This window comes from Orycteropus afer, unplaced genomic scaffold, assembly GCF_000298275.1.
Source record: "Orycteropus afer afer isolate SDZICR_OR568_19922 unplaced genomic scaffold, OryAfe1.0 scaffold00109, whole genome shotgun sequence".
Taxonomy (NCBI): domain Eukaryota; kingdom Metazoa; phylum Chordata; class Mammalia; order Tubulidentata; family Orycteropodidae; genus Orycteropus; species Orycteropus afer.
In genome coordinates, this window is record NW_006921696.1 from 6,457,836 (window position 1) to 6,481,044 (window position 23,209).

At 40.0% G+C, this 23,209-nt stretch overlaps 1 protein-coding gene across 1 annotated transcript in view; it reads right to left on the reverse strand.

The window, feature by feature from the left end:
- The window catches only part of MME (membrane metalloendopeptidase), a 137,345-nt gene that overhangs the window by 77,979 nt on the left and 36,157 nt on the right, over positions 1-23,209 (reverse strand). The window contains exons 3-6 of the mRNA XM_007943564.2: positions 2,186-2,347; positions 926-1,006; positions 733-828; positions 496-614 (exon numbers count right to left, since the gene is read on the reverse strand). Coding sequence (XP_007941755.1) covers positions 496-614; positions 733-828; positions 926-1,006; positions 2,186-2,347 — 458 coding nt within the window. The remainder of the gene's footprint in view (positions 1-495; positions 615-732; positions 829-925; positions 1,007-2,185; positions 2,348-23,209) is intronic.

Here is a 23,209-nt window from a genome sequence, read left to right on the forward strand (position 1 = left end):
AACTAACAAAGCCATTTAAAAAGAATGCCATTTTATTTACCTTGTTGAGAAAACGGTATTGGTATTCTTTAGAAAGAACCAAAGTTATGTCCAAAATACCTTTTCTAAATTTTTATTTGAAACAATTAGAATTTCTGGTTTCCAGACCTGCAAAGCTTATACAAATAAGAGCAGTTTCCTCTTACGAATATACAGAAAAATCAAGTACTTTCTTGAGGAGGGACCCAGTGTCTTTCATTTGTTATAGTTTGTTTTCTAAAGGGAGAGACAGCTCGAACAGAGGTAGCAGAAGGTGAGATGAATGTCGAGAGCATCACATTAAAAAAAAAAAAACTTTTGAAATTGGGAATCCAAATCTCAAGGACAGAGTATGAATTTATTGTTCATGCAATTCAAAAGAGAGTATTCATTATTCTAATACCAATCATAACAATATGTGTGGAAATTATATCACAATTTAAAGATAACTTTGGTCTGTCTGTCTCATGAACTTACATGAATTATATGCTTCGTGGAGTTCTTATCATCAGTGCCAACAAAAAAATTAATAAGGACTTTTTTCCCGTATTTAGAATTCAGTCGAGCAATAGTCTTCTCAGCAGTCCAGGAAGCACCTAAAGCAATGAAAGTAAAATACATCTTTAGAAGCTTTAGCATAGTAACGTGATAACGTAATATAACGTACATTTTCATATGGAAAATTGTTTTTCAAAAAAGAAGGAACTGTTTTACCATATGTTTGTTCCCAGTTGTCTGTTGCCACTGGCCAGTCGTTTATGTCTGGTAAGAGTGTGAGAAGAGGATTTCCGCCTCTGCTATCAATCGCAGCTTTTGAGAATAACAAAGATCAATTCAATATGAAGTTTATGCATATTTTTCCACCACTGTATTCACACTCCTGTTGAAATCAATGCAGAGCACTTACATTCATTTATACAAGACCTGTACAGTATTTTTGCCTTCTGCACTGCTGCTATATCTTCAGGTTTGGGTACCTCAAAGACATCTGAAAACAGGACATTTAATAAAATGCATCAATATTAATGGCTCAGTTGCAGCTGTAATTAACATTTTCAATGTACTTTCAGTAAACCATTTATTTTTCTGGATGTATGTTTACTCTTCTTCTCCCCACTTCCACCCCTAGAGGTCAAACCAAATCCCTTACCAGATCTTTATTCCTAGTGCAGAACTGGGAGTTAGTTTTATTAGCCACATAGTTTTATTAGCTAAGTTGTATGAAAGTCTTTTGACTACATTATCCTTTTCTTTTTATTTGAGCAGTTATGTGTACTGATCCATCACAGATAAAGTCACTTTTCTTGAAATTAAGATTAAAAAGAAAACAAATAATAACACAAAGGAATCTGCAACACAATATGGGTAGTTCTCTTGATGGTTGAAAATAATTATCTTTGTGTAATTTTACTCTTCATGCTCCAAATGAATGGAATCAATTGTTCTGCTTGTTTAGATGTTAGAAACTAGCAAATATTGTTTTTCTACAAAGTAATTTCTAGAAGACAATAGATGATAGACAATGGTAAGTATTGTTCAAAGACTCTCAGCTTCCAAGGGACAGTGCCTTAGCTGGGATAGAATAAGCACACTCTAAAGTATAATCTAGGAGCTCTAGTAGCATAATGCCTAAGGCACTTGACTGCTAACCAGAAGGTTGGCAGTTCAAACCCAACAGCCACTCCTCGGAAGGAAGATGGGGTGATCTACTTCAGTAGTGATACTGCCTTGGCAACCCAAGGAGGGGTCGCTATGAGTCGGGTCCAACTCAACGGCACATAACAACAACAACAACAAAGTGTAATCTTCTAGTGACATCTTCTAGTGACCTCAACTTGGGCAAAGGTAGGGAAATCATGGTGGTGGTTTTTACTGTCAATTGCTTCAATTTTTTCTTCTGTAAAATGGCAAAAAGATGACATTTCTAGGGATAATACAGAGCTTTATTGTGTGTGCACCTACAAATGAAAGGAGGAGTGTTAAGCACTGTCAACATATCCATTTCAGTGTCTACCCATCTCAGAGTTACTCTGGTAGGTCACAAAACCTGGAGGGGTTATTGATTTTAACATTTTGCAACTTTATCTGTGACTGCTAACAGTTGTGTCTTACCAAGGAGGTATATTAAGAGAAAAATCTTCAGTGCACAAAAACAAACTTCACTAACCTTTCAAAACAACTTCTAGTTCATCTCTTAAAATGTCAAAGTTACTGTAACGAGAGCTGGTCTCAGGAATGATGTTGCGTTTCAACCAGCCTCCACAGGCGTATTTGAAAAAGTCTGTACAGGGTTCAACAGTGGTATCCATGTTCTCGATCAGTCGAGCAGCTGAAAGACCAGAGAAAGGCCCAAGTCAAAACTAAGGTTGTATTTCTTAAGTATTTTTGAAAAGGAAAAAGGACATATTGTTTCATCTTTATTGTCAAGTCAGCTGGACTGATGCTCCCTTTTCTAATTTATACAACTGATCCACCTGGAATGGTAAATACTATCTATGTATATTCCTTTCCTTGACTTCTGTTGAATGGTTTATTCATGAGAGGTCTGGATTCCTCCACTCCACTCTTTACTTCTCTCCCAAATAACTGAGGTCTTGCTAGTTCCCATCACAGAAAAATAAGAAGTGGACTACTTTGCTTTGACTGTCCTGGGTCTGAGGTTAACATAATGTCACTATTTACTCTGGTAGCTAGTTGTTGACTCTTCTGTGACTTTAAATGTCTCTCAGACTTACAGGGATGAAGGACTGTTAAAGGATCTAATATTTAGTACAGATCCGAAGCTATAGTTATTACTGCTAGGACCTCACCTACAAAACTTTTGCAATTCAAATCTGATACCTGATTTGCATTTGTTTACATATGTCATGATAAAGATGCCTTTATCAGCTTGTTAGTTTTCTTTAAGTCTACTCTTTTGTCTTTGAGTACTACAATGAAAATGCAAATCAACCAATCCTGGGTATTTACAACTAACTGTGTTAGGTCCTGCAGTTGATAGAATGATGCCTGAAATATGAATTATTACCACTGAAAAGAAGACTAAAGTATATACTGAAGGGTCCAATGCTCACAATTTCTACATAAGAAATAATTACAGAAAGCCCTGCCACTACCCGCCCCAGTTTTTCTCACGCGTTCAATTGTTTTGCAGTAAAAACAAAAGAGCAATTAAGAATTCAGCCATATCAAGACATAAGTTTTCAAACAACCTTTTGAAAACACTTTTCTTTCTGAATAAATAAAAAAATAAGTAACTTCAAACAACTGCTGAGCTGTGCGTGGGTTTTCTACTTGGTGTGGTAAATTTGTTTTCCAGCTGAGCTTCAAGCCCTCATTTCTAACCACCTTCTGGACTCTCTGGGTTGCCTCCAAGCCAGTTACTCTCTTGATTTCTATACTTTGGTGCACAGCACAAACATTATCACAGCTTCTGAAACTATGAGTATAGCTGTGTTTCTCCCTCTTTCTTTGGGCTTAATCAGGGTAATTCCTTCTCTTCTCTATACTTTTCTCTCCATGTTCAATGTCAACCTAGTTTACATCTTCATTCCCTTTTACCCAACCTCTCTCATCTTGCTAGTATCATCTCCCGACTCTTACACATTTTGCACATCTTTTACAGATTAAAATTCCTAAAACACCACCATTTCGTCCTGGCCACACCCATACTCAGAAATGTCAGTAACTGGACACTGTCCAGATTAAACTACAAACTCTAATTTGGCCTCTAAATCTTTACCAGACTTAACATACTTCTCTATTATCTCATTTTTTTCCTCTCTACTTTTTTAGATACACTCTCTCCATGTTTTCCTACCCCATGCCTTTGCTCCTGGCCCTTTCTCTAACTGGAACCCTTTCTCAACCTACTGAGCTAACTCCCCCTTCCCATTTTTCCAAATCCTACCCACTCCCTGAAGCTGGCAGGACTCCAAGCCTCAAGAAATATTTCTTCCTCCCAATGTCTGAGTGTTCTCTGTTTCATTAAATCTTTAGTGCATACATGAGCCTACCTTAAGGTGTTATTTTTACTATAGGTACCAAATGTTTTGCCAGTAAACCAGTTGATGTTATGAACCTCTTTGTATTTCCATCACCTACCTAGCATGGACCTAGGTAGTCGAGGTGCAATTATATTTATATGTGAGCGTTAATAAATCATCTACGTGTACTCTTACTCCCTCCTCATACACATCCCCAGCTTCTCATTTGACCACCTTCAGGGTCCATTCCTCCCTTCCCATTCCCACTGCTGCCTCCTCCTTCAGGCCTTCATTCCCTCAGGCTTGACTAGGGCCCTAATGTCAAGACCCCAGACTTCTCTCCAATCCAGATCATTCTATACTCCACAGTAAGATTATATGTCAGCATACTGTTCCATCACTCACAGGTTTTCAACATAGCGCTACTGCATTCAGACTAAAATTCAGATTCCATAGCATATTCTAACCCTAGGATATCTAGTAAAGCTTCTTCTTATTACAATTTCACATGAGCCCCATTTGCCTCATTTAACACCCAGTTGCCATCAACTTGATTCCAACTCATGATGGCCCCGTATGTGTCAGAGCAGAACTGTGCTCCACAGGGATTTAAATGGCTGATTTTTGGAAGTAGATCACCAAGCCTTTCTTCAGAGGTGGCTCTGAGCAGGTTTGAACAGATAAGCTTTCAGTTAGCAGCCCAGCACTTAAATCACTTGTACCACCCAAGAAATCCATCTGCCTCAATTAAGCAAGCATGTTCCATTTCTGCTATGAAATACTTTATACTTTCTTGCTTCTCAAACTTTGACATGTTGCCCCCACTCCAAACCCCTACTATCATGTTTTTGAAAGCCCAGTTTAAATCCCTTTTTTTCCATAAAGGACTGTCCTTACAGAGCCTTTATCAGCTTGCATGATTGTCATCTGAGGCAGACAAATTCAGTATATCCTCCCTGGGATAGGGACTCTTTTAAAGTAGAGCATGCCTTTTCCAATTCTCTCACAGAGCCTAACACTGTGCTCAATAAAGACATGTCAGTGAAGACTCTAACTAAAACCTGAAGTAAAAGGATTAGAGAATCAACCTGAAAACCGTAGAAAGAAAAAGTAATACACTTGAACTTTGAAGAAAATAAAGATATGATGACAGGAGAAGTGAAAATACAGACCCTAAATACATAGAGGATTATCATATAAAGTGAATAACCAGAAAATTGGAGACTCAAAGAAGTGCTAACTAAAGATGTTCCAAGAACACACTTTATGCAGTTTTATGTAACTCTTCTCTTTTAAAATACTTCAGAATTTTTAAATAGAATGTTGTAAAGGCTACTGCCATTTTGGGGGCAACTTTTATTTTCTTCTCATATCTGGGGAAAGGGTTTTATGTTTTGTACTTTGTATGTCATAATACCACAGAGAGCAATAAACTCCTACTCAGGAGAATACTGATGAACACTTCCTATTGCCTACTTGGAAATACTACATGCCCTTTTACACACTCTAAAGAAAAAAAAAAAAAAAAACGATGAATGGTGGTTCCAGTCTTGTGCTCATGAGTGCAAATCCACTCCCCACATGAATGCAACGATACTTTCCACATCTCCCACAAGGAAGAACCATTACCCTTCCCCTCTTAGGTTGAATTTATTCACCTGACACCAAGTACAGTCAAACTATACTTTTATTTGGCCAGGTAACTAAAGAAGTATCTGTGCTACTTTGTAAGTTTCCCTTTGACCAGAATGCTCATCTGAGCAGAGGGACTTCAAATCACTTCAAAGAGAGCTTTCTGTCCTGATGAATACTTTGGGGCCATGGACCAAGGCAACTTATGGGCTAGCACTTTTATGCTGGGTCTTTGATCAACCTTCCTTTAATCTGTTATTGTGGGTTTGATTCTCGTTTTGCACCTTATCCTCTGGACCTCCTCTGTTGCTGACTTTTCTTTGAAGTCAGCAGTAGACTGTGGGCAGAGGACTGTAGGAAACACACAACTGTCAAACTGGTTGTAATTGTTTTTATGTTTTGTACTTTGTTTTGAATTACTCAGCCTCTCCACATAGCCACACCTGGGCTCTTGAGATGTTTGTTTCCTTATCTGTGGGTCTCCGATTTCTGAGTAAACAAATGCAGTTTCAAAACAAACAAAAATAATTCACCTTAATAAGCAGACATTAAAAATGATGTAGCAAAGGCAAATGAACTGATGTGAAAGTTGTTGGCCAGATGTTGTAAAGTAAAAGAAACAGTATGCCATGATTTTAAAAAATATGACTTAAAATATAGAGCGTTCATAAGAATATATACTATGATGTTTATAGCAGCTAGATCTGGGTGAAGGGGTTATAGATGTGTTTAATTTTATATTATTTGCTTATCTTTATTTTCCAATTTGTAGTAGATGAACAGACATTACTTTTGCAATAAGAAGAGTTTATTTTTCATTTAAGAAAACAGTCACATAAAGACAAGAAAAATAATCTTCTAATAATAATGAGCTTATTTCTTAAGAATGACAATTCTGAATGTTCTGGGCTGATGATAAATGACACACCATTTTTTTCCCAACTAATCTTCTTGTAACATTCTCACAACTTATTTGACTATGGAATTTTAAAACAAGCTACTACCATCTGGGAAGTTATTAATTACTGTATTCATTACTGAGGGTCTACTGTGAGTAAGCTGTATATGCTGGGAAAACACTTGGGTACTTAAGGTCCCTGGGTGCTGCAAAGGCTTTGCACTAGACTACTAACCTAAAGGTTGGTGGTTCAAACTTACTCTGGTAATCTACTCCCATGACGATTACAGTCAAGACGACCCTATGGATCAGTTACTCTAACGCAGGGGTTGCCATGAGATGAAATCAGCTCAAGTTAGACAGATTGGTTCTAAATCCCAACACTCCACCACTCTTTAGTTGTAAAAGACTAAGTAATTTTCCCAAAATCAAGCACTAGGAAATGGTGGAGCTGTAAGTGTGTGTGGCTCCAAGCTCATGATGAAGCCATCAGCAAGAAAAAGTGATTGCATTTTCCTCTTCCCACTTTTTCCCAATTACCTTTTACTTTCTCCTTGCCTTGCCCTCTTCTTCACTTCCTCTCTTCCTGGCACTCTGCAGCTACAATTTCCCTTTACCCTAACCTCCCACTTTTCCTGCCTTAGTGCTAGTCTTATCTCCAGAAACTGGTGCTGGGGCAAAGAGAGGAGAATGTATCACAACTTGGAAGACGGATTCTTCATGACAAGGTAAGCGGATAGGAAGTGACATGGAAGGTATTTGTATTCAAAGGCTCACTCACAAGTGAATCTTCTTGAGGAATTCATGGAACAAGTCTCCTGCCTAAGCTCTCCTTGGAGCATTCTCGGTGATAGAGAGTGAAAAAATGTTATTATATGTTTTAGACCAGTATTTTCAATGCTGACTAAACACATGAGTCACTGGTAAAACTTTTTACATACAGATGCCCAGGATCCAGCCCTGACCAATTAAATCAGGTTTTTTTTGTTTGTTTGTTTTTTAAAAAAGAAAAGGCTTCAAAAATGGTTCTATGTACAGCCAGAGGAGAACTACCAGACGAGACAATAGAGAGATACGGGATGTGAGGGCAAAAGGATCCTATATCAGAATGTAAAGATGGCCTCTTTCATATGTGGACCAGCCATATTTACTCTTTCCTTTCCAGTCTGCACCTGCAAACAAGTTTATATCATAGCAATCCATTCACAGTGCCCTTTAATCTCCTGTGAGTCTCTGGCAAAGCTGCAGAGACCTTCAGGTGTGTCCCATGCACTAGCCAACTCCCCCTTGTCCTCCACTTTGCTCCACTGATTTTGACCTAACTTGTTTCCCCAGACATCAGCCATGACCCAGAAGCTGGATGGTGGATCTGCTCAGTGAGCAGAAAATGCCTCACTTCCTCCTCTTTCATTCTCACTCTGAGGAGTTCACAGAGCAGAGCTGCTTGCGCCTGTTATATGTTTTATCTCCATGCCTCCCTCTCCCAAGCACCACAGAGGCCAACAGTCTTCAGTTTTGGAGAGTGACAAGAGCAGAAGCTATACTATATTCAAAATCACTTCTCTTCCCTGATAGCCAAGGTTTCGTTTAAGGTGTGTTTTTGCTAAGCTTGACTTTCTGTTCCTTTAAGATGATCATACTATCTCAGGAGGCTCCTCAGCCTCTCAAAGGCAACAGACTCAAGGCATAAAAAAGCTCTAGCAGTCTGTCAGACATGGTGAGAGGTGGCTGAAGTCCAGCTACACCATCACCCTGCCACATGTCTACCTCAAGAAGAAACAGCCCTTGGTCTGCTTTTGAATGCCAATGACCTCCAGGCCAAAAGTTCTCCCTTTTGCTATCTGCTTTCCAACTATATCAAACAGTTTTCCAACTGAAAACAGGAGTTTTGTCACGATACAAAACAACTGTTTCAAGGTTTATACATGTGCATTTATTTCACAGAAGCTTGTTCTCTGATCTGGTCTGTCTGTGCATGTGAAAGAAATTTCTACACTCATCAATGACTTCTGGGAAAACTGTCAGTAAAATAGGGGACACCTGAAATAAATGAGTATGATTGGCACAAGCAGCAAATGAATAAACTAGATAGTATTTGGGTAAGTGCTTTAGGAATGGATTTTATAGCTTTAATTTTGTTTAATGTTGGTCCCTATTTAGTAGATCATTGATGTTCCTCTGCATGAATGGATTCATGGGAATTATAAATACTTATGTCTTGGGGAGGAGCTCTGGTAGCATAGTGCCTAAGGCACTTGACTGCTAACCAGAAGGCTGGCGGTTCAAACCCACAAGCCACTCCTCGGAAGGAAGGTTGGGCAATCCTACTTCCGTAGTGATACTGCCTCGGAAACCCAAGGAGGGGTCGCTATGAGTCGGGGGTGATTCAACGGCAAATAACAACAACAATAACAACAACATGTCTTGGGGGACTTTTTGAAACATGTAGGAGAATATATAAAACAGGCAAACAATCTAAGTGTGAATGGGATTTAAGTAATTTTTTTTTTCTCAAGTATTACTCTATTTCAAAAATTCCTGGCCATTAAGGTCCCTGAGCTCTGGTGGCATAGTACCTAAGGCATTTGACTGCTAACTAGAAGGCTGGCAGTTCAAACCCACCAGTTAGTTACTCCTTGGAAGGAAGACTGGGCAATCTACTTCTGTATAGATAATGCCTTGGAAACCCAAGGAGGGGTCACTATGAGTTGAAATCGACTTGATGGTAGTGAGTTTGCTTTCGTTTGGAAGGTCCCTGAGTAGGGCAGATGGTTAACCTGTTTGGCTGCTAACGGAAAGGCTGGAGGCTTGAGTTCATACAGTGGTACCTCAGAAGAAAACCTGGTGATCTACATCTGAAAAATTAGCCACTGAAAACCTTATAGAACACAGTTCTCCTCTTATATACAAGGGATTACCATGAGTCAGATTGACTTGACAGCAACTAGTTTTTGTTTTGGTTATATATTAACTCTATTTCAAATAGGTTATGCATTTATTTAAACACATGCACCAAATATACACCCCAGTTCCATGACAAGATTTTCTCATTGACTGTTCTTGTTCTACATGAAAGTAGGTTTAGGACACAATACATAAGCAAAGCTATTTTTAGCATATTCTTTTAGATGTGCTTAGCCTTTGGCTTCCTGGCCACAACCACACAGCACTTTCATTTCAGTATCTTAAAATCACTATAATCAGTCAGGTTTATGTCTTTTCTGGAAGTGTCCAGCAGAAGTCAGGAAAACGTTCAAGTCCCCAGGAGAAAATGTTCTCTTGTGAAGACCTTAAGACACCCATCTCTGATCCCATCTTCTACCATAAATGCTTGCTTTGTTAATAGATACTAAGCTTGGTATCCTTTACTGGGCAATTTTTGACAATTTAAAAATCTTCTTTGACAACATTCTGAAAGCACTGCTGACCTCATTCCCCTGCCACCATCCTCCTCCCACCATTCCCCAACTAAAATTAAGGCAAAGTCAGAACATTTTGAAAGAACACAAGGAAAATGCAATGTAATCACAACGGGTCACAAAGGACTCCATTCAAAAGGCAGCAATGTGGAAACTAGAATCTGGGGGACCATTCCTGAAGAGAAAATGACTGAAAATCAGCAAGCACATGGACACTAATGCTAATAAAAACCAAATGGCTTTCATTACAAACATTTTGGATTCTTCCACAATCTGTTCCTCACTTTTAAAGGAAAATCCCTGCCCCAAAATGGCTTTTGTGATGCCATGGTTGAAGAAGGGTGGAGAATGGAAGAGAATACCTGATGCTGAATGTAATCTACACTACTAGTTTATCACTTAATTCAAGGATTCCTTGTTGACCACTGGTAAATGCTAGGCATACCAGGGTCATATTTTATGTGGCCTAATTCATCAGTACTAAAAAGGGCAAACATTATACAACTTTTCAGAAATTGTGGATTTACACAAGTAGCTCTGGGGGAATCAAAATAAAATTACTCTGCATAGCTGCCACCCTCAAGTGAGGAGACTTATTTTTGTGTGTACCTTGAGAAGTAATTTATCATCATACTTCACATGTGCTGATGTTAGCTGCTGTCAAGCTGCCCCTGACTCATGGTGACCCCATTTACAATGGCTCACACACATTGGGATTGAACAGTTGTTACGCACAGGGTTTTCACTGGCTGATTTTCAGAAGGAGATCACCAAGCCTTTCTTCTTGGGTCTGTCTTAGTTTGTAAGCTCCACTGAAATCTGTTCAGCATCATGGTACCACTCAAACCTGCACGTACAGCTGAATGGTGGCTGCACTAGAGGTGCACTGGCCGGGAATTGAACCCTGGTCAGCCAGGGATCAAACCCTGATCTCTCATATGGAAGGTGAGAATTCTGCCACTGAACCACCACTGCCGTCACATACTTCGTATGCACATCTGACCAATTTATCTTAAATGCATAGCTCTTATACATACAACACACATATACATACATACACACACGTAAGCACACATTGAAAAGTAGCTAACCTGGAATCATTTGCTATCAGATTTCCATACAGAATATAAATAAAATGTAAAGCTCCACCCTGATTTTGGACCTCTGGCCTCCAGAACTGTGAAAAAATAAATTTCTGTTCTTTGAACGTACTCAGTTTGTGGTAATGTGCCATGGGTGCCCTAGAAAACTAACACAAGGCACCAAGTACTTATTGCATACTAGGCATTTTTCTAAATGCTTTAATGTTCATTCTCACTTGATCCTATATGGTAACTGTGTTTTGTCCCCATTTTAGAGATGTAGAAATTGAGGGTAAGTCATTTGGTCAGCATCAGTCACACAGTTGTTAAGTACCAAAGCTAGGGTATGAACTCAAGCACCCTGGAGGCCAGAGCCTGAGATCTTAACTGCTCTGCAAACTGCCTATCTGATTTTAATTATTTTCTTCCTTATAAGTTTCCTATAAAGTAGGATATGTAACCCTTATCTTAAGGAAATATAGGCCCAGAGTGGTTCAGTAACATGTCCATGGTCACCAGTATGAATTTAGATTGATCACCAGGTATATTTTGGGGTAGAAGTTTTTCCTACAATATTATTCTGCCATAATTCTAAGTAACATTAAACACATTTCAGAAGTTCTATATAGAGAGGAAGAGAATCCAAACTAAGTCAGAACAAATACTGTTTTTCTAGATGTCCTCTTAAGGTTTTAACCACTCTATAATATGAGTATAACTATACAAATATCTTCACTTTCGTTGGCCCTGGATTTTAGAACTCACTGAGATAATCACAGAAATCTCAAGTCTAACACACTTAAAATAGTAACTTTTAGTTGATACTCCCCAAATTAGTGAAATTCTTTGGTGTTATCCGGAAGCCCATTTCAATGACAGGCTCCCAGCTAAAAGAGGATAGCCAATAATTTTCCAGCGAGGATTCCTCCAAAATCCACAACTAGAAACATATTCTGCTAATAAATAAAACCTCTGTAACAATGTTAGTATATGCTGAGCAAATAATCCGAGAAGCTGGACTATATGAAGAAAAACGTGGTATCAGGATCGGAGGAAGAATCATTAACAACCTGAGATATGCAGACAATACAACTTTGCTTGCTGAAAGTGAGGATGACTTAAGGCACCTACTGATGAAGGTTGAAGAATACAGTCTGCAGTACGGATTACATCTCAACATAAAGAAAACAAAAATCCTCACAACTGGACCAATGAGCAGCACCACAATAAATGGAGAGAAGATTGAGGTTGTCAAGAAATTCACGTTGCTTGGTTCTACAATCGATGCCAACGGAAGCAGCAGTCAGGACATTAGATTACGTGTAGCATTGGGAAAGTCAACTGCGAAGGAACTGTATCAAGTGCTGAGGAGCAAGGATATCTCCTTGAGGACTAAGGTGCGCCTGACACAAGCCATGATATTTCCAATCGCCTCTATGCATGTGAGAGCTGGACAATGAATAAGGAAGACCAAAGAAGAGTTGATGCTTTTGAGTTGTGGTGCTGGCGAAGAATGCTGAAAGTACTGTGCACTGCTAAAAGAACTAACAGATCTGTCCTGGAGGAAGTGCAGCCAGAATGCTCCTTGGAAGCAAGAATGGCCAGACTTCGTCTCACCTATTTTGGTCATGTTGTCAGAAGGGACCATTCCTGGAGAAGGATGTCATGCTTGGTAGGGTGGAGGGTCGACGAAAGAGGGGGAGGCCTTCAAGGAGATGGATTGATATGGTGGCTGCAATGATGGGCTCAAGTATAGCAGGGATTGTGGGGCTGGCGCGGGATCGGGCAGTGTTTCTGCTGTGCATGGGGTCGCTATGAGTCGGAAACGACTCAACGGCACTTAATAACAACAACAACAACGTTAGAGTGCCATACAATTATTATTTTTTTCTTTTGATAGCAAAAAGCTATTAGGGATTATGCCTAAGTGGCTAAGGCATTTGGCTGCTACCAGAAGGTTTGTGGTTCAAACTCATCAGCTACTCTGCAGAAGAAAGATGAGGCAGCCTGCTTCTGTAAAGCTTTACAGCCTCAGAAACCCTATGGGAGTTGCTCTGAGTAGGAATCAACTTGATGGCAATGAGTTTATATCGCTTAATGGAGCCTCGGGTGGCACAGTGGTTAAGGGCTAGACTACTAACTGAAAAGTTGGTGGTTCAAACCTCCAGCTGTTCTGTGGGACAAAGATGTGGTCTTCTGCTTCTATAAAGATTTATGGCCTTGGAAACTCTATGGGGCAGTTTACCCTGTCCTATAGAGTCACTATGAATTATAATCGACTTGACAACCACTGTTTTTTGTTTTGGGGTGTTTTTGTTTATTTGTTCGATGTAGCTTAAAATAAATTAGGGTACATTTTGATTACAATGTTAATGAATGACAATGTTTCTCTTTTAAGAAAAGGTAGAAGGTTATGAAAAGGCTACATTGTTCCCTTAGTAATTCTCCAGCAGGTAAGTCATAAACCCTCTGGACACTGATAGATGTCTCTGAAGAGGAAGCAATGAGATTACCTATTCAGTGTTCCTCCCATTTAAACATTGTCAATTTGGATCACGTTTGCTTGCCAAGAAGGACGAGAAAGACTTCAATGATATGTAATTACCAAGAGTAACTCAAAACATTCCATCTTTGTATCAATCTGGTTAGGGAGTGGTAGGAGGAACACCACAGCAGAAGGGTAAACAGGGTCAATGATGTTTTTAAAATGCTCCCTGAACTGCAGTTAAAATTGGAAAAAGGTTTTTCTCAACCAAGTATTATTAAATTTCTTTTCATTGTTGGTTGCTGTTGAATCGATTTTGACTCATGGTGACCCTATGTGCCCACTAATAAAACCCACAAAGGTCCCTAGGTGGTGCAAATGGTTTGCACTGAATTGCTAACCGAAGCGTTGATAGTTTGAGCCCACCCAGCAGTGCTGAGAAAGAAAGGCCTGGTGATTTGCTTCCATTAAGATTACAGGAAACAAAATCAGTTCTACTCTGTAACATTACGAGGCTGCCATGAGTTAGAATCAACTTAACAGCAGCTAACAACAAAAATAAACAAGAATGAAACATTCACTCAACACAAATGTTTGACTCCGTTTGCTCATTTTTTTTTTTTTTAAATGAATAAATAGCTCTTTTCTGTTGTAGAAGACCCAGAGGACAGTGCTAAAACATTTTGCCTTTCTCCAAAAAGATTTTCTCCCGATGGAGCATGGAAAGGCTCTGAAACTTTTCATTTCATTTCATTTCTATAAGTGTTTTTTGAGTGTCTCTATATATGCAACACTACTAGCAACTGCATATACCATGGTGAATGAGCATACATAATCACTGCCCTTATGTAGCTTGCAGGCTTTCATCTTAAAGACTTGTCTCTTTGATAGGGCACATGGATTCATATAATACAAATTATCCTAGATATAAAGGGTTGTTTTGCTATGCTCAATGCTCATTTTCAATCCCTAAATATACCCATTGTTGTTGTTATGTGCCGTCAAGTCAGATCCAACTCATAGTGACCCCTCCTTGGGTTTCCGAGGCAGTATCACTGCAGAAGTAGATTGCCTAACCTTCCTTCTGAGGAGTGGCTGGTGGGTTTGAACTGCCAGCCTTCTGGTTAGCAGCCTTCTGGTTAGCAGTCAAGTGGCTTAGGCACTATGCTACCAGAGCTCACATAACAACAACAATGGTACGGTACATAATAACAACAACAAATATACCCAGGGTTCAGTTAACAAATAAGGTTCCTATTTTATATGTAATCTAAAGATAATGGGTATCCCTGGCTAGTGCAGATATTAACATGCTCACCTGCTAACTAAAGGCTGCAGATTTGAGTCCACTCAGAGGTGCCTTGGAGAAAAGACCAGGTGACCTATTTCCAAAAAATCAGCCATTGAAAACTCTAAAGAGCAGAGTTCTTCTACCCTAACATACATGGGGTGGCCATGAGTTGGAGTCTAATCAATCAACAGTAGCTGGTAATTGGATAAAGATAAGGAGTCATCTGCAGTGTGTTACCACAAATGAGCTTATGACTGTATGTGTGAGCAGAGTAGGAATTAGCACAATAATGAGTGAAGCAACCAGGGACAGAGGAGCCTGAGATGATGATGGTTGAAGAACAGCAACACTTGGCTAAATAATGGTGCCCAAGAGAAGGAGAGCACGGAGACTTAATTAAAGGAGAGCAGAAATAAGTTACTGAGAAGGAAGAAGGTCAGAGAAAATTGGAGTTGTGGCGGGGGAAAGCCAGACCAATCATGACTTTGGTTGTAGAAAAACTGGAAATATTTACCTGCATAGGTTATTAGTTGAAAATTCTCCCAGAAAAAGAAATCAGTGGGAAAAAAAGAGACACCTATAGAAACTGTTTCCATATTGACCTAGTTCTAGCTAAGAAGGGTAGAATTAGCAAGGTGAATTAGACATCCGAGAAGAGAGTAATTGACTTTACTGCTAGCATGGAGATGGATCAGACAAAAAAGGGCTAAACTTAGGAACCTTGACAGAGAAATGCAGAACTGAGAAATCTTACTTACATAAGTGGGACAGAGTCAGACTAAAAACCTTTCTTTGCTGCCATATTTGTGTTTTTAGTCTCCTGAAAAATCACCTTGCCTGGATAACAGTGATTTTGTGACCTCAAGATAAGGAATCTGAGAATATATTCATTATTCAATCAACATTTACTGACAACTTAGAGTCATGCTCCTGGGTAGTTGCTAAGAATAGATGAATAAACAAGATAGAAACAGTCAAAATTTAAAGTGTAGTGGGCAAAGGCTACTCACTGGACAACTAATTAACAAGTGTGATGTGAATTATAAGCAGGACATATAAGGTGCTCTGAGAGCATGTTCTGGTTACCTAGTGCCACTCTGACAGGAATATACCACAAATGGGATGGCCTTAACAAACAGCAGTTTATTCTTACAATTTGGAGGCTTTAAGTCCAAGTTCAAAGTGCCAGTGCTAAGGGCTGGGTGAAAGCCCCTCGATCTTGGGCTTCAGCTCTGCCTCTTGCTCCCAGCCCACTGAAGCTAGAGGCATATCCTCCCTCAGGCAGCTACTGGCTGCTGAGGCTAACAAGCTCAAGGTGGACTAATAAAATGGCACAGTCCCGATGTTACCAAACCACATGGCAGGCCATTAATTCAAGTCCATTTTAAGTCCCAAGGTCGACATGGCAGGCTGCTGAACAACAACATGGCTATATGCAGGGTCCAAGTGAACCATAGGCTGGAGACCATTCCCAAAGCAGCTTCTTATATACAGGAAGCAGACCACATACCCAAAGCAGCTACTCAGCTGCTCCAATAGAGTCCACCATGGACTTAATTACCAATCTCACCATGGGGAATAACTACATCCAGCTGCCCAGCCACTCAACCAGGCCCAGCCAAGTTGACACACAAACTTAACAACCACAGCTCCACTCCTTGTCAGCTTGGCACCTGTACATATTTCATTGGGTGGCATCTGTACAGATTTTTCTCGCTAGGTGGCCCCAGTCCCCTAGTTCCTCTAAATGGTGATCTCACCCCATTGGCCTGGTGGGCCCCATTCCTCTCCCTCTTGGGTATGGCAGCCCTGCCCCCTCACTCTTGGGCAGCAGCTATGGCTCCATCCCACTGGCTCACATGAATGAGCAGCCCCACAATCCAGAACCAAGCTGGTGAAGGTCTGGCTCTTTGAAACCTAGGGGGCTGTTGTGGTCCATCCCCAAATGCCTATGGTATCCATTCCAGTCACATTCCCTTCCCTCTCCCAGTCTGCACCTATGGCCTCATGGGGAGTTCCTTATGATCAGTTGACTGAAGAAGAGAAAACTCGTGCCTGGTTTACAGATGGTTCTGCATGATATGCAGAACTGGACAGCAGTGGCACTGCAGCCCCTTTCTGGGACTTCCTTGAAGGACAGTGGTGAAGGGAAATCCTCCCAATGGGCAGAACTTCAAGCTGTGCAAATGGCTGTTCACTTTGCATGGAATAAGAAATGGCCAAATGTGCGATTGTATATGGATTCATGGGCTGTGGCTAATGGCTTAGCTGGATGGTCTGGGACTTGGAAGGAGCATGATTGGAAAATTGGTGACAAGGATGTATGGGGAAGAGGTATGTGGATAGATCTCTCTGAATGGGCCAAAGGAGTAAAGATATCTGTGTCTCATGTGAATGCCCACCAAAAGGTGACCTCAGCAGAGGAGGACTTTAACAATCAGGCGGATAGGATGACATATTCAGTGGAAACCAGCTATCCTTTTCCCCAGCTACTCCTGTCATTGCTCAATGGGCTCATGAACAAAGTGGCCATGGTGGCAGGGATGGAGGTTATGCATGGGCCCAGCAACATGGACTCCCACTTACCAAGGCTGATTTGGCTACTGCCACTGCTGAGTGCCCAATCTGCCAACAGCAGAGACCAATACTGAGTCCACGATATGGAACCATTCCTCGGGGTGATCAGCTAGCAAGCTGGTGGCAGGTTGATTACACTGCCTTTCATGGAAAGGACAGCATTTTGTTCTTACTGGAATAGATACTTATTCTGGATATGGATTCACCTTCCCTGCACTCAATGCTTCTGCCAAAATGATCATCCATGGACTTACAGAATGCCTTATCCACCATCATGGTATTCCACATAGCATTGCTTCAGATCAAGGGACTCACTTCACAGCAAATGAAGTGTGGCAATGGGCCTATACTCATGGAATTCACTGGTCTTTCTATGTTCTCTACCATCTTGAAGCAGCTGGCTTGATAGAACAATGGAATGGCCTACTGAAAACACAATTACAGCATCAGCTAGGTGGCAATACCTTGAAGAGCTGGGGCGATGTTCTCCAGGAAGCTGTATATGCTCTAAACCAGTGTCTAATGCATGGTGCTGTTTCTCCAATAGCCAGGATTCATGGGTCCAGGAACCAATGGATGGAAACGGGAGTGGTACCACTCACTATTACCCCTAGTGACCCACTCAAAAAATGTTTGCTTCCTGTCTCTGCTACCGTGTGCTCTGCAGGTCTGGAGATCTTAGTCCCAAAGGGAGGAACACTCCCACCTGGAGACACAATACTGATTGCACTTAATTGGAAGTTAAGAATGCTACCTGGCCATTTTGGCTTCCTCATGCCTCTGGATCAACAGACAAAGAAGGGCATTACTGTACTATCTGGTGTGATAGATACTGATTACCAAGGGGAAATTGGATTGATATTACACAATGGAGGTAAAGAAGAATATGTTTGGAATACAAGAGATTCTTTAGGATGTCCCTTAGTACTATCATGCCCTGTGATTAAAGTCAATGGAAAATTACAACAACCCAATTCTGATATGACTACTAATGGTCCCGACCTTTCAGCAATGAAGGTTTGAGTCAACCCACCAAGTAAAGAACCATGACCAGCTGAGGTGCTTGCTGAGGGAAAGGGAAATACAGAATAGGTAGTGAAAGAAGGTAGTTCTGAATGTCAGCTACGACCATGTGACCAGCTGCAGAAATGAAGACTGTGGTTATTATGTTTCTTCATTGTATATGTGCATCAAGTATTTTTGTTTCCTTCTGTTATGAACTGTGAAATGTAAATAAGGTTAATGTGTTTCTATTGTACGCATGTTAGTGTATCATGTTAGGTGCAAATATGCCTTTATAATTGTCCTTGTTTAGAGATTATACATGGTTAAGAAGATGTGTACAACTGCCAAGCTGACAAGGGGTGGACTGTGATAGTTGGAGCTGTGTGTCAACTTTGCTGGACCACAATTCTGTGTGGTTTAAGCAATTGTGATATGGGTTGTTCCCACGATGGGATCAGATGAATATGTTTTGAGCAGCCAATACATTGAAAGGGAGTTTCCCTAGGAGTGTGGCTTGCTTCTAGTATGTTTATGGACATACAGGGAAAAGAGACATTCTTCTGTGGATTGGGATCCTGTTGTGCTACCTAAACCTGTCCATGAGCAAACAATCCACCATTTGGCCTGGAGATCTGGGATTTGTCATTTATTGGAGTCAACAGCCGGTACTGCTTGCCAACCTTGAGCTCTTCAGCCCCTGCAGCTGCGTGAGTTGGGAAAAGCCTCCAGCTTCACATTTGATCCAAGAACTTGGGACTTGACAACTTCTATAAGTGTGTGAGCCATTTTCTTAAGATAAACTTCTCTTTCTCTCTCTGTATAAGCTTTACTGGTTTTGTTTTTCTAGAGAACACAACCTAACACAGAGCATAAGGCAAGTACAGCAAACCTAATTTGGCTGGTGTTAAGAAAGTCCTACCTAAAGAAATGAAGGAAGAGTTAGCTAGTCAATGGTGGAAGAGTAAAGAGCCTTTCGTTCATTCATTCATTCAGCAACTCAACAAACATCTGAGTGCCAGGTACTGGGATATGTTGCAAGGAGTGAAGGTGGGTAAAGGCCTTGACAAAGGAGAACTGGAACACACAGTGGTTCTCTCTGAGAGTGGAGAGATCAGTCATTTTATAAAAGAAGGTTGGGATGGATGCAGGATAAAGAGCTAGGTTCCATAGTCTTCAGTCCTTGAGCAGGAGCCCTGTGTGTCATTGATTGATAGAATAACAAGAAGGTCACTGGACTTTGTCATTCTATCTAGTAGAAGGGGAAGGATCTGCTGGTGGGAAACATAATTTATTCTTGCTGAAATTGCAGAAAACATCCAACCCTGTCCTAGATGTCCCTGTCAAGGGCATTTCATGGTAACAGATTTCTCTTTGTTCTCTGTCTTTATGGTTGTCACAAAGTTCTAAATCATCTTTTCCACACAGGTACTGCCAAGTAAACTTATGCTTTCACCAGTTCTGGCTTGAGCACATTCTGTCTATAAACTCAAATAACATTCTTGTGGACTTCAAATGTTAAACTGATGGCCAATCTCTTTGGTAAGGTTCTTACAGCATCATTCTGGGGATTGGAGCCTTAGACCATCAGCTATGCAATGAGGTATCAGTAAGGACTGCGTGATTTCTAAGAAATACTTCAAAGTGTATTTCAAAGTAATTTATAGAACATAAAGACATGAATAATTCTAGGTATAACCCCACCCATGACAAAGATTCCAATCCTGATACGTATCACAATGCTTGGCCTATAATGGCCAAAAGGATACTTCATTCTCAATTAATAAAGACTTTATATAGGAAATTATCACCATCCATTATTTATAAGGGAGCTTTGGTGCCATAGTGTCTAAGGCATTTGACTGCTAATCAGAAGGCTGGCAGTTCAAACCGATCAGCCACTTCTCAGAAGGAAGACTGGGCAATCTACTTCTGTAGAGATACTGCCTTGGAAACCCAAGGAGGGGTCGCTATGAGTCGGAAGTGACCAACAGCAGTGAGTTTGGTTTTGGTTTAGTTACTTCTAATGTTGGGGCAATCTACCATAGTGATACTGCCTTGGAAACCCAAGGAGGGGTCGCTATGAATCGGGTCTGACTCAAGGCACATAACAATAACAACAACAATGTTTTAAAACCACACATGTACTATATCAGAATCTTACAAATACTAATTATTCCTAAGTTCTTTAAAAAAAAAAAAAAAAACAACAAATAGATGTGATAGCTGATTGGGAAGGAAAAGCAAGAGAATCTTTGGCTTTCTGTGTTGGCACATAAAAATTAGGGAAGCTGGACCTTCCTCTGTAAACAAAGGAACATTTTTCATTCATATAGAATGTCATTTTTATGAACAGGAATGATGTGGAAGTGGTTTGAGCCAGTCCAATAACACTGAACCCGATTTTAGACAAATGATGCAATCAGCAACAAAGCAAATCCCTGGGTAAAAGCAATGGGATGAAGCTACATGGGGAGAGGGGACCAGGCAGGCAGCTGTGGCCAAGAAGCTGTAATGACCCAGTGGTCTGGCAAAAGGTTATGAGGTTAAGAGCTAAGTTAGATTGCAGCCCCAGAAGACAATGAAGAAAGACAGATAATCAGTTTCCACAACTGGGGAATGAGCCAGGAGTGAGATCTCCAGGGACAGAGTAGGAACACACTTACTAGAGCTGGAGTCAGAGGTGGATCAGCGAGGCTGACTGGATGTGGAACCACTGGGTAACTGACCTTGGCCTCAGTAAGTGCCTAGGCCTGGCACAGGGCTGATTCTGACATTGAGGCCTCACGTGGGACTCAACCATAGATGGACAACTGTTGTTCAAATCTTCCCAGGTCTTTTTGTTTATTTGTTTTTATTACCATAGTTGAAATACATCTTGCAGAGTTTTATAGCACTTACTGTTATTATCTGATATTTTTAAAAGATTCATATCTATATGTATATGAGTTTAAAGTACCCTATGTACAGTGGTTTGAGAAATTAATAGTTAATAACTTTTTGTATACCACTTCCTTCATTTGATTCACTCAAATATGAGTAAATTATTTCTTTATTACAAATACAATTATTACTATTTTGCCTTTTGGCTTCTAAGTTAGTGAACTCGTTAATTGCTATATCATGTGTTTGGGAATAATGAATTCATTTTGGCTTCAGACTGATGGAGGTATCGAAAACATCCTCATTTCATTATACCAGACAATTAGGCCAAAGGATTTGACAATAGCTTTCTTTTCTGAAAAAAAATGTTAAGTAATATTTTCTTGTGTTTTCAGTGAAAGCTTACATAGTAAGTTAAGCTTACATTTTACAATTACCACACGTATTATAAAGACATTGGTTATATTTTTGACGATATTTTAACATTTTCATTAATTCCCTTCTTTATGTTTCACTTCCAATAATCTGGTGTCCCTACCTACTAACCTTCCATCTTTGCTTTAGAGTAATTGTTGACTATTTGGTCTCTTATAGATGATTTTTCAAAGGTGTGTGGTACTCACTCATAATATTCTTTATAAGCCAATCTTTTATTTAGCCAAAAGGTACCAGAGGGGGTAGTTTCTGTTTAAGGTTTATGGAATATCACATGGCTTTTTCCTGAAAATACTTTTACGTAATTCCTGGATCATTAAGCATATTTTATTATAAGTCCTTAATGATTTAGGGATGGTGGAAGCGACTGTGGTTTCAGTGGTAGAATTCTCACCTTCCATGCAGGAGATCTGGGTTCCATTACCAGCCAATGCACCTCTTGCATAGCCACTACCCATCTGTCAGTGGAAGCTTTCATTCTGTTATGATGCTGAACAACTTCTAGTGGAGCTGCTAGATTGTGACAGACTAGGAAGAAGGGCCTAGCAATCTATTTTGAAAATCAGCCAATGAAAACCCTATGGAGCACAATGGTAAGATCTACAATTGGTCATGAAGATGGTGTAGAACTGGGCAGAGTTTCATTCTACTCTGCATGAGGTTGCCGTGACTCAAGGACAACAAATGATTTGGGGGAATTCTGAAAGTAAAAGTTTGAAGTTCAAGGAAGGCTTGATAAAAAAAAGGAGGCTACTTGAAAGACACAGTGTGGGCTATGTCCACCATTTTATAGTTGGCTTGCATGTTTTTGCCTTAGGAGTCAACACAGCAAAACCATTGTTGGTTACTGGTTGCTTGTTAATGGACTTCAATTTGATTTTCCAATCTCCAAGTCTAGGCAGTAGATCAAACCCCGTTAAATTAGCTTCACAGCTAAGGCATCATTGACAGACTCCACAGGATTGAAGAAAAAGGAAGACGTTTGACATATGAAATGTGACAATTCTGTGGGGTTTTTTTGTTTGTTTTGTTTTAATTTTGAAAAAAGATTATGCCACTGAGAAATATTTAAACAAAATATTTTGTTTTAAGAACTCATCAATTCACTATTTTTTATCTAGACTAGTGAAAAGATGAATAAAAATAAATATATTAGTAATTCTAATTCCATCAGATGGAGTCCCACAGTAATGTGCCAGACAGGAAGTCTTATAGTATCTCCTCTTACCAGTTATTGGTTCTCACATTTGAGTGATATAATTAAGTATGACAGCACATGAACTGAAAATCCTAATATGCATGAAATAATTACTGGATCAGATAGTACACCTTATGATTCCATGAATCTTACTCTTGTTAGTAAATATTTACCCTTTCAGAAGAGCACCTCCTACAAACCCACTTCCTGAGAGAAGAAAGGAAAATGATATGGGTTGTGTGGGGAATCAGGATTAGAACTGCATTTCTGGAATCAGATCAGGCAATAAATCCTAACCTACTT